At 54.3% G+C, this 12,500-nt stretch overlaps 1 protein-coding gene across 5 annotated transcripts in view; it reads left to right on the top strand.

The window, feature by feature from the left end:
* LOC121571077 (exocyst complex component 6B) overlaps positions 1-12,500 on the top strand; it is a 192,009-nt gene that overhangs the window by 131,265 nt on the left and 48,244 nt on the right. For all 5 annotated transcript variants that reach the window (XM_045221781.1, XM_045221780.1, XM_045221783.1 and 2 more), the window contains 2 exons: positions 1,811-1,952; positions 5,194-5,267. In XM_045221781.1, the coding sequence (XP_045077716.1) occupies positions 1,811-1,952; positions 5,194-5,267 (216 nt within the window). The remainder of the gene's footprint in view (positions 1-1,810; positions 1,953-5,193; positions 5,268-12,500) is intronic.

Genomic DNA, 12,500 nt, shown 5'->3' with positions numbered 1-12,500 from the left:
GAATAGTTTGAGGATCTGAGGACCCATGCCGAATCTTTTCAGTCTCCTGAGGGGGAATAGGCTTTGTCGTGCCCTCTTCACGACTGTCTTGGTGTGTTTGGACCATAATAGTTTGTTGGTGATGTGGACACCAAGGACCTTGAAACTCTCAACCTGTTCCACTACAGCCCCGTCGATGAGAATGGAACAGCGGGGACTGTATTTTAATTTTTACTTTTATTTTAATGTGTAACACATGGATTTTGTATTGTAGATATGTGATAGTAGAGTAGTGGCCTGAGGGAACACACTTAATGTGTTGTGAAAAGTGTTATGAAATGTAACGTCATGTAATGTTTTAAATAGTATATAACTGCCTTAATGTTGCTGGACCCCAGGAAGAGTAGCTGCTGCCTCGGCAGGAACTAATGGGGATCCATAATAAACCCCAGGAAGAGTAGCTGATGCCTTGACAGGAACTAATGGGGATCCATAATAAACCCCAGGAAGAGTAGCTGCTGCCTTGACAGGAACTAATGGGGATCCATAATAAACCCCAGGAAGAGTAGCTGCTGCCTTGGCAGGAACTAATGGGGATCCATAATAAACCCCAGGAAGAGTAGCTGCTGCCTTGGCAGGAACTAATGGGGATCCATAATAAACCCCAGGAAGAGTAGCTGCTGCCTTGGCAGGAACTAATGGGGATCCATAATAAACCCCAGGAAGAGTAGCTGCTGCCTCGGCAGGAACTAATGGGGATCCATAATAAACCCCAGGAAGAGTAGCTGCTGCCTCGGCAGGAACTAATGGGGATCCATAATAAACCCCAGGAAGAGTAGCTGCTGCCTCGGCAGGAACTAATGGGGATCCATAATAAACCCCAGGAAGAGTAGCTGCTGCCTCGGCAGGAACTAATGGGGATCCATAATAAACCCCAGGAAGAGTAGCTGCTGCCTCGGCAGGAACTAATGGGGATCCATAATAAACCCCAGGAAGAGTAGCTGCTGCCTTGGCAGGAACTAATGGGGATCCATAATAAACCCCAGGAAGAGTAGCTGCTGCCTTGGCAGGAACTAATGGGGATCCATAATAAACCCCAGGAAGAGTAGCTGCTGCCTCGGCAGGAACTAATGGGGATCCATAATAAACCCCAGGAAGAGTAGCTGCTGCCTTGGCAGGAACTAATGGGGATCCATAATAATCCCCAGGAAGAGTAGCTGCTGCCTTGGCAGGAACTAATGGGGATCCATAATAAACCCCAGGAAGAGTAGCTGCTGCCTTGGCAGGAACTAATGGGGATCCATAATAAACCCCAGGAAGAGTAACTGCTGCCTTGGCAGGAACTAATGGGGATCCATAATAAACCCCAGGAAGAGTAGCTGCTGCCTTGGCAGGAACTAATGGGGATCCATAATAAACCCCAGGAAGAGTAGCCGCTGCCTTGGCAGGAACTAATGGGGATCCATAATAAACCCCAGGAAGAGTAGCTGCTGCCTTGGCAGGAACTAATGGGGATCCATAATAAACCCCAGGAAGAGTAGCTGCTGCCTCGGCAGGAACTAATGGGGATCCATAATAAACCCCAGGAAGAGTAGCTGCTGCCTTGACAGGAACTAATGGGGATCCATAATAAACCCCAGGAAGAGTAGCTGCTGCCTTGGCAGGAACTAATGGGGATCCATAATAAACCCCAGGAAGAGTAGCTGCTGCCTTGGCAGGAACTAATGGGGATCCTTAATAAATACAAATACAGCTGACCACCTCTCCACCTCTTTAGTCCTACATATTAACTCTCTCCCCCCCCCCTCTCTCTCTCTCTCTCTCTCTGCAGGGTAAAGTAGCCCAGACAGCCTGTATGTCAGCCTGTCAGCACCTCTCCACCTCTCTAGTCCAGCTGCTACTGGAGACAGACGTCAGACAGGTGTCTATGGGGGCTCTGCAGCAGTTCAACACAGACGTCAAGGAGTGTGAGAGTGAGTATACCCACAGAGACCCCCTCTCATGCCCACAGAGACCCCCTCTCATGCCCACAGAGACCCCCTCTCATGCCCACAGAGACCCCCTCTCATGCCCACAGAAGACCCCCTCTCATGCCCACAGAAGAACCCCTCTCATGCCCACAGAGACCCCCTCTCATGCCCACAGAGACCCCCTCTCATGCCCACAGAAGACCCCCTTCTCATGCCCACAGAAGACCCCCTCTCATGCCCACAGAAGACCCCCTCTCATGCCCACAGAGACCCCCTCTCATGCCCACAGAGGACCCCCTCTCATGCCCACAGAGAACCCCTCTCATTGTAACGAAGAAGAAACCGAGGAAACACTCCCTCTAAAGAGGTGTAACTAACCACACACGCCCTAATGGATCTGCCATGTTGTCATGGGCCTCTCTAGTGCACGCCCCAACACACACACGCCAGAACACACACACACACACACACACCACAACACACACACACACACGCCACAACACACACGCGCCACAACACACACACGCCACAACACAGACACACACACACACACGCCACAACACACACACACACACGCCACAACACTCACACACACACACGTCACAACACATACACACACGTCACAACACATACACACACGCCACAACACACACACACACACGCGCCACAACACACACACACACATCACAACACATACACACACGCCACAACACACACACACACACACACACGCGCCACAACACACACACACACACGTCACAACACATACACACACGCCACAACACACACACACACACGCCACAACACACACGCGCCACAACACACACACACACGCCACAACACACACACGCGCGCCACAACACACACACACGTCACAACACATACACGCCACAACACACACACACACACGCCACAACACACACGCGCCACAACACACACACACACACACGCCACAACACACACACACACACACACGTCACAACACACACACACACGCCACAACACACACACACACGCCACAACACACACACACACACACGTCACAACACACACACACACGCCACAACACTGGGTTCCATACCAGAGTGTGAGGACTTTGTGGTGAATCCCTCCATCGATCGTGTTCCCTTGTCCAGTACTGTGGTCCCAACACCATTCACCCACTCTGCCGATAACTACCATATCAAATGTCACTGCAACACTTTGATGCTCATCTTTCCATCCCTCCCTCCCTCCCTCCTTCCATCCCTCCCTCCCTCCCTCCCTCCTTCCATCCCTCCTTCCCTCCCTCCTTCCCATCCTCTCTCTTTTCAACCACATCTTCTCCAGATTTAAGTATTTTCCCATAATTCTTAGAGCTCAACTTGAAGATGCCTCTGTCCTGTAGTTCTCAGTTTCACCCACAGGTGGTGCTATACAACAGAGTTTTACCTCAGGGGCTGAATTCTCTTTATCTCTCTCTCTCTCTCTCTCTCTCTCTCTCTCTCTCTCTCTCTCTGTCTCTCTCTCTCTCTCTCTCTCTCTGTCTCTCTCTGTCTCTCTCTCTCTTTCTCTCTCTCTCTCTCTTTCTCTCTCTGTCTCTCTCTGTCTCTCGCTCTCTCTCTCTCTCCATCTCTCTCCTCTCTCTCTCTCTCTCTCTCTCTCTCCATCTCTCTCTCTCCATCTCTCTCTCTCTCTGCATCTTCTATTCTTCTTCTTTTGAGGCTTCTCAAGTGAATAGAGCAGGAGGGAGAGAAAGAAGGTGGCTGACACATGGCCAGGGTTCTCAAAGTTAGAGCACAGGTCAGCGGTGGGGGTGGGGGGGGCGGGGGGCGGTGGGTACAGTGAGGTCTGGGGTAAACTTGACATGATGCATTGTGAAAGGCGTGATGTGTGTTTCAGTGGTTTCGGAAAGGGGAGACAGATGGGTGAATTAGAAGGTGGGGTGAAAGACGATTTGGGGGAAAGGGTATTTGAGGTACAGAGGCAGACTACCTTCAGGGAGGGAGGGTAAGAGAGAGAGAGAGAGAATATAGGTTAAAGGTCATTCAAGGGACTTGTTGCTTGGGTTAGGGGGTTACAGGCAGGGGAACGAGAGAGAGAGTGGAGAATAACAGGGTAGAGAGAGAGAGACTAAGGGGAGGAGAGGGGATTTTGGGCAGGTCATAGGATGAGGGGCATTTTGAGGTTGTGTTTAGGGGACATTTGGGTTAGAGGCAGCGGAGCAAGGGGTGAGAGTCTTCTGGGAGGGCTTTGAGAGAGCGATGTTGGGTCAGGACTGAGGAGAGGATCTGAGTATTGTGGTGGGGCAGAGAACATTTGACACAGTGTTGGGCTGTAGCTAATCTCTTTCACCTCGACCACGCTGGGATCTATACACCGTCCCATCAACCATTACCACGGCTGTCTTTTCCCCTGCCCAGGCCTGACCCCAACACACACACACACCCTGTTTACCACTTCATACCCAGAGCCAAGAAGCACATCTAAACTCAAAACGACCCCCCAAAAAAAAAACAGAACAAGCAAACTCCCACCCATCTCGCCCTAGCATTTAGCCCTCGCTCCTCGTCCTAGCATTTCTGGCTCTGATGCCTGTTCCGGATTAACCCAAGTTCAAGTTCAAACCCAAATTCAACCCGACCGGCCTAAGAAAACACAGGAACCAACAACTAAACTCTCACCTTTCTTTCCTCACTAACCCTTAGTAACCCATCAAATTCTAAGCGACCACAGATGAACAGACTCCAAGATTGAATCCCTCTTTCCTCACCCCTCATCCTCAACCTTCGACCCCCATCAAACAAGTTAAAATACCAAAATGTAACCCCCCCCCACCGCAAAAACAACTGAAACTCATCTCTCACACTCTCTCATCCCAAGGTCAAATTCCAGGAGTGCTGATCTGGGATCAGGAGGTCCACCTTGTCCATGTAATCTTATTCATTATGAGCTAAAAGGCCAAACTGATACTAGATCAACACTCCAACTCTGCGACGCTTTGTGAATACGGGCCCTGGAAGACCTAGACATGACTCCCCAACAGGGACCCTCCCCTCCCTCCCCCTCCCTCCCCCTCTCCTGTCATCCGTCTGCCAGTCTCACGGTGCATGGCGAATTCCTACCGTTCTTTCATTCCGTTCTCTCTCTCTCTCTCTCTCTCTCTCTCTCTCTCTCTCTCTCTCTCTCTCTCTCTCTCTCTCTCTCTCTCTCTCTCCCCCCACCTCTCTCTCTCCTTTATTCATTGGTTCTGTCGTTCCCACAGGGTTTGCCAGAGCAGGGCCGGTACCCGGCTTCCAAGGAGACACACTGCTGCTCGCCTTCTCTGACTTGAGACAAGTAGGTCTTTGTTTTTCATTATTCTATTGCCCCCCTCTCTCTTTTCTATTGCCCCCCTCTCTCTCTTTTCTATTGCCCCCCCTCTCTCTTTCCTATTGCCCCCCTCTCATTTTCTATTGCCCCTCCTCTCTCTTCTCTATTGCCCCCCTCCTCTCTTTCCTATTGCCCCTCCTCTCTTTCCTATTGCCTCTCTCTCTCTTTCCTATTGCCCCTCCTCTCTCTTTTCTATTGCCCCCCCTCTCTCTTTTCTATTGCCCCCCCTCTCTCTTTTCTATTGCCCCCCTCTCTCTTTTCTATTGCCCCTCTCTCTCTCTTTTCTATTGCCCCCCCTCTCTCTCCTCTCTCTTTTCTATTGCCCCTCCTCTCTCTTTTCTATTGCCTCTCTCTCTCTTTTCTATTGCCCCCCCTCTCTCTCCTCTCTCTTTTCTATTGCCCCTCCTCTCTCTTTTCTATTGCCCCTCCTCTCTCTTTTCTATTGCCCCTCCTCTCTCTTTTCTATTGCCCCCTCTCTCTCTTTTCTATTGCCCCCCTCTCTCTTTTATATTGCCCCTCCTCTGTTTTCTATTGCCCCTCCTCTCTTTCCTATTGCCCCTCCTCTCTTTCCTATTGCCCCCCTCTCTTTCCTATTGCCCCCCCTCTCTATTTTCTATTGCCCCTCTCTCTCTCTTTTCTATTGCCCCTCTCTCTCTCTTTCCTATTGCCCCCCTCTCTCTTTTCTATTGCCCCTCCTCTCTCTCTCTTCTATTGCCCCTCTCTCTCTCTTTCCTATTGCCCCTCCTCTCTCTTTTCTATTGCCCCCCCTCTCTCTCTTTCCTATTGCCCCTCCTCTCTCTCTTTCCTATTGCCCCCCCTCTCTTTTCTATTGCCCCTCCTCTCTCTTTTCTATTGCCCCTCCTCTCTCTTTCCTATTGCCCCCCCTCTCTTTTCTATTACCCTCCTCTCTCTTCTCTATTGCCCCCCTCTCTCTTTTCTATTGCCCCCCCTCTCTTTTCTATTGCCCCTCCTCTCTCTTCTCTATTGCCCCCCTCTCTCTTCTCTATTGCCCCCTCTCTTTCCTATTGCCCCTCCTCTCTCTTTTTTCTATTGCCCCCCTCTCTTTTCTATTTCCCCCCCTCTCTCTTTTCTATTGCCCCCCCTCTCTCTTTCCTATTGCCCCTCTCTCTTTCCCTATTGCCCCTCTCTTTCCTATTGCCCCTCCTCTCTCTTCTCTATTGCCCCCCTCTCTCTTTTCTATTGCCCCCCTCTCTCTTTTCTATTGCCCACCTCTTTCCTATTGCCCCTCCTCTCTCTTTTCTATTGCCCCCCTCTCTCTTTTCTATTGCCCCTCCTCTCTCTTTTCTATTGCCCCCCTCTCTCTTTTCTATTGCCCCTCCTCTCTCTTTCCTATTGCCCCCTCTCTTTTCTATTGCCCCCCTCTCTCTTTCCTATTGCCCCCCTCTCTCTTTCCTATTGCCCCTCCTCTCTCTTTTCTATTGCCCTCCTCTCTCTCTCTTCTATTGCCCTCTCTCTCTCTTTCCTATTGCCCCTCCTCTCTTTTTCTATTGCCCCCCCTCTCTCTCTTTCCTATTGCCCCTCCTCTCTCTCTTTCCTATTGCCCCCCCTCTCTTTTCTATTGCCCCCCTCTCTCTTTCCTATTGCCCCCCCTCTCTTTCCTATTGCCCCTCCTCTCTCTTCTCTATTGCCCCCCTCTCTCTTTTCTATTGCCCCCCTCTCTCTTTTCTATTGCCCCCCCTCCTCTCTCTTTTCTATTGCCCCCCTCTCTCTTTTCTATTGCCCCCCTCCTCTCTCTTTTCTATTGCCCCCCTCTCTTTTCTATTGCCCCTCCTCTCTCTTCTCTATTGCCCCCCTCTCTCTCTCTATTGCCCCCTCTCTCTTTCCTATTGCCCCTCCTCTCTCTTTTCTATTGCCCCCCCTCTCTTTTCTATTTCCCCCCTCTCTTTTTTCTATTGCCCCCCCTCTCTCTTTCCTATTGCCCCCTCTCTCTTTCCTATTGCCCCTCTCTTTCCTATTGCCCCTCCTCTCTCTTCTCTATTGCCCCCCTCTCTCTTTTCTATTGCCCCCTCTCTCTTTTCTATTGCCCCCTCTTTCCTATTGCCCCTCCTCTCTCTTTTCTATTGCCCCCCTCTCTCTTTTCTATTGCCCCTCCTCTCTCTTTTCTATTGCCCCTCTCTCTTTTCTATTGCCCCTCCTCTCTCTTTCCTATTGCCCCCTCTTTTCTATTGCCCCCCCTCTCTTTCCTATTGCCCCCTCTCTCTTTCCTATTGCCCCTCCTCTCTCTTTTCTATTGCCCCTCCTCTCTCTCTCTTCTATTGCCCCTCTCTCTCTCTTTCCTATTGCCCCTCCTCTCTCTTTTCTATTGCCCCCTCTCTCTCTTTCCTATTGCCCCTCCTCTCTCTCTTTCCTATTGCCCCCCCTCTCTTTTCTATTGCCCCCCTCTCTTTTCCTATTGCCCCCCCCTCTCTCTTTCCTATTGCCCCTCCTCTCTCTTCTCTATTGCCCCCTCTCTCTTTTTCTATTGCCCCCCTCTCTCTTTTCTATTGCCCCCCTCCTCTCTCTTTTCTATTGCCCCCCTCTCTCTTTTCTATTGCCCCCCCCTCCTCTCTCTTTTCTATTGCCCCCTTCTCTCTTTTCTATTGCCCCCCTCTCCTCTCTCTTTCCTATTGCCCCTCCTCTCTCTTCTCTATTGCCCCCCTCTCTCTTTTCTATTGCCCCCCTCTCTCTTTTCTATTGCCCCCCCCTCCTCTCTCTTTTCTATTGCCCCCCTCTCTCTTTTCTATTGCCCCCCCCTCCTCTCTCTTTTCTATTGCCCCTCCTCTCTCTTTTCTATTGCCTCTCTCTCTCTTTTCTATTGCCCCCCCCTCTCTTTTCTATTGCCCCCCTCTCTTTTCTATTGCCCCCCTCTCTTTTCTATTGCCCCCCTCTCTTTTCTATTGCCCCCCCTCTCTTTTCTATTGCCCCCCCCCTCTCTTTTCTATTGCCCCCCTCTCTTTTCTATTGCCCTCCCTCCTCTCTCTTTTCTATTGCCCCCCCCCTCTCTTTTCTATTGCCCCCTCTCTTTTCTATTGCCCTCCCTCCTCTCTCTTTTCTATTGCCCCCCCCCTCTCTTTTCTATTGCCCCCTCTCTTTTCTATTGCCCCCCTCTCTTTTCTATTGCCCCCCCCCTCTCTTTTCTATTGCCCCCCTCTCTTTTCTATTGCCCCCCCTCTCTTTTCTATTGCCCTCCCTCCTCTCTCTTTTCTATTGCCCCCTCTCTCTTTTCTATTGCCCCTCTCTTTTCTATTGCCCCCTCTCTTTTTCTATTGCCCCCTCTCTTTTCTATTGCCCTCCCTCCTCTCTCTTTTCTATTGCCCCCCCTCTCTTTTCTATTGCCCCCTCTCTTTTCTATTGCCCCCCCTCCTCTCTCTTTTCTATTGCCCTCTAGCTCTCTGCTGTTTGAGAGCCTCTCTCTCTCTTCCACTTATTTTATTCGTTTCTTTCTTACCCTTTTGTTTACCCCTTTTCTTTCCTGTGGTATTTCAGGGTTTGCTCCTGTTTACAATAAACCTTCCAACTTAATATTTCTTGATTTCTCCGTCTGTCTGTCTGTCTTTCTATCTCTCACCAACTCCCTCCTTGTCTCCATAAACCCCCCAGACTCAGTGTCACTGTCAATGTGTACACATGCATAATAGGATCAGGAGTTTTTCCTGACAACATGACCTTACCAACTCCTGGCCCTAGTTGAGGCCTCTGGTTTTCCTTAAAAATGCAGATGGAGACTCTTCATCCCTAAACGTTGGATTAGATGAGTATAGGAGTGTGTGTGGGATACTTGATACTTGAATGAATAAAGGCGGATGTTAGATGTTGTTTTTGTATCTCGTTGGGAGGCGGGGGGTGTGTGGCGTTCGGAGGCAGGGGGTGTGTGGCGTTGGGAGGCAGGGGGTGTGTGGCGTTCGAGGCGGGGGGTGTGGCGTTGGGAGGCGGGGGGTGTGTTGCGCTCGGAGGCAGGGGGTGTGTGGCGTTGGGAGGCAGGGGGTGTGGCGTCGGAGGCGGGGGGGGTGTGTGGCGTTGGGAGGCAGGGGGTGTGTGGCGTTCGGAGGCGGGGGGGTGTGTGGCGTTGGGAGGCGGGGGTGTGTTGCGTTGGGAGGCGGGGGTGTGTTGCGTTGGGAGGCGGGGGGTGTGGCGTTGGGAGGCGGGGGGTGTGTTGCGTTGGGAGGCGGGGGTGTGTGGCGTTGGGAGGCGGGGGGTGTGTGGCGTTGGGAGGCGGGGGTGTGTTGCGTTGGGAGGCGGGGGGTGTGTGGCGTTGGGAGGCGGGGGTGTGTGGCGTTGGGAGGCGGGGGGTGTGTGGTGTTGGGAGGCGGGGGTGTGTTGCGTTGGGAGGCGGGGGGTGTGGCGTTGGGAGGCGGGGGGTGTTGCGTTGGGAGGCGGGGGGTGTGTTGCGTTGGGAGGCGGGGGGTGTGTTGCGTTGGGAGGCGGGGGTGTGTGGCGTTGGGAGGCGGGGGTTGTGCGTTGGGAGGCGGGGGTGTGTGGCGTTGGGAGGCGGGGGTGTGTGGCGTTGGGAGGCGGGGGTGTGTGGCGTTGGGAGGCGGGGGGTGTGGCGTTGGGAGGCGGGGGGGTGTGTGGCGTTGGGAGGCGGGGGGGTGTGGCGTTGGGAGGCGGGGGGTGTGTGGCGTTGGGAGGCGGGGGGTGTGTGGCGTTGGGAGGCGGGGGGTGTGTGGCGTTGGGAGGCGGGGGGTGTGTGGCGTTGGGAGGCGGGGGGGGTGTGTGGCGTTGGGAGGCGGGGGGTGTGTGGCGTTGGGAGGCGGGGGGGTGTGTGGCGTTGGGAGGCGGGGGTGTGTGGCGTTGGGAGGCGGGGGGTGTGTGGCGTTGGGAGGCGGGGGTGTGTGGCGTTGGGAGGCGGGTGTGTGGCGTTGGGAGGCGGGGGGGTGTGGCGTTGGGAGGCGGGGGTGTGTGGCGTTGGGAGGCGGGGGTGTGTTGCGTTGGGAGGCGGGGGTGTGTGGCGTTGGGAGGCGGGGGTGTGTGGCGTTGGGAGGCGGGGGTGTGTTGCGTTGGGAGGCGGGGGTGTGTTGCGTTGGGAGGCGGGGGGTGTGTTGCGTTGGGAGGCGGGGGTGTGTTGCGTTGGGAGGCGGGGGTGTGTGGCGTTGGGAGGCGGGGGTGGGTTGCGTTGGGAGGCGGGGTGTGTGGCGTTGGGAGGCGGGGGGTGTGTTGCGTTGGGAGGCGGGGGGTGTGTTGCGTTGGGAGGCGGGGGGGGTGTTGCGTTGGGAGGCGGGGGGTCTCAGCTCAGGGGTCTGAGGGGATGGAAAAGGTTGATGATGAACCGCCTGCCTTGGACTGTGTGAGGTGGATGAACCGCCTGCCTTGGACTGTGTGAGGTGGATGAACCGCCTGCCTTGGACTGTGTGAGGTGGATGAACCGCCTGCCTTGGACTGTGTGAGGTGGATGAACCGCCTGCCTTGGACTGTGTGAGGTGGATGAACCGCCTGCCTTGGACTGTGTGAGGTGGATGAACCGCCTGCCTTGGACTGTGTGAGGTGGATGAACCGCCTGCCTTGGACTGTGTGAGGTGGATGAACCGCCTGCCTTGGACTGTGTGAGGTGGATGAACCGCCTGCCTTGGACTGTGTGGAGGTGGATGAACCGCCTGCCTTGGACTGTGTGAGGTGGATGAACCGCCTGCCTTGGACTGTGTGAGGTGGATGAACCGCCTGCCTTGGACTGTGTGAGGTGGATGAACCGCCTGCCTTGGACTGTGTGAGGTGGATGAACCGCCTGCCTTGGACTGTGTGAGGTGGATGAACCGCCTGCCTTGGACTGTGTGAGGTGGATGAACCGCCTGCCTTGGACTGTGTGAGGTGGATGAACCGCCTGCCTTGGACTGTGTGAGGTGGATGAACCGCCTGCCTTGGACTGTGTGAGGTGGATGAACCGCCTGCCTTGGACTGTGTGAGGTGGATGAACCGCCTGCCTTGGACTGTGTGAGGTGGATGAACCGCCTGCCTTGGACTGTGTGAGGTGGATGAACCGCCTGCCTTGGACTGTGTGAGGTGGATGAACCGCCTGCCTTGGACTGTGTGAGGTGGATGAACCGCCTGCCTTGGACTGTGTGAGGTGGATGAACCGCCTGCCTTGGACTGTGTGAGGTGGATGAACCGCCTGCCTTGGACTGTGTGAGGTGGATGAACCGCCTGCCTTGGACTGTGTGAGGTGGATGAACCGCCTGCCTTGGACTGTGTGAGGTGGATGAACCGCCTGCCTTGGACTGTGTGAGGTGGATGAACCGCCTGCCTTGGACTGTGTGAGGTGGATGAACCGCCTGCCTTGGACTGTGTGAGGTGGATGAACCGCCTGCCTTGGACTGTGTGAGGTGGATGAACCGCCTGCCTTGGACTGTGTGAGGTGGATGAACCGCCTGCCTTGGACTGTGTGAGGTGGATGAACCGCCTGCCTTGGACTGTGTGAGGTGGATGAACCGCCTGCCTTGGACTGTGTGAGGTGGATGAACCGCCTGCCTTGGACTGTGTGAGGTGGATGAACCGCCTGCCTTGGACTGTGTGAGGTGGATGAACCGCCTGCCTTGGACTGTGTGAGGTGGATGAACCGCCTGCCTTGGACTGTGTGAGGTGGATGAACCGCCTGCCTTGGACTGTGTGAGGTGGATGAACCGCCTGCCTTGGACTGTGTGAGGTGGATGAACCGCCTGCCTTGGACTGTGTGAGGTGGATGAACCGCCTGCCTTGGACTGTGTGAGGTGGATGAACCGCCTGCCTTGGACTGTGGAGGTGGATGAACCGCCTGCCTTGGACTGTGTGAGGTGGATGAACCGCCTGCCTTGGACTGTGTGAGGTGGATGAACCGCCTGCCTTGGACTGTGTGAGGTGGATGAACCGCCTGCCTTGGACTGTGTGAGGTGGATGAACCGCCTGCCTTGGACTGTGTGAGGTGGATGAACCGCCTGCCTTGGACTGTGTGAGGTGGATGAACCGCCTGCCTTGGACTGTGTGAGGTGGATGAACCGCCTGCCTTGGACTGTGTGAGGTGGATGAACCGCCTGCCTTGGACTGTGTGAGGTGGATGAACCGCCTGCCTTGGACTGTGTGAGGTGGATGAACCGCCTGCCTTGGACTGTGTGAGGTGGATGAACCGCCTGCCTTGGACTGTGTGAGGTGGATGAACCGCCTGCCTTGGACTGTGTGAGGTGGATGAACCGCCTGCCTTGGACTGTGTGAGGTGGATGAACCGCCTGCCTTGGA

This window comes from Coregonus clupeaformis, chromosome 8 (genome assembly GCF_020615455.1).
Source record: "Coregonus clupeaformis isolate EN_2021a chromosome 8, ASM2061545v1, whole genome shotgun sequence".
Classification (NCBI taxonomy): domain Eukaryota; kingdom Metazoa; phylum Chordata; class Actinopteri; order Salmoniformes; family Salmonidae; genus Coregonus; species Coregonus clupeaformis.
Note: the sequence above shows the minus strand (reverse complement) of the source record. Positions and strands in the feature narration are given on the sequence as shown.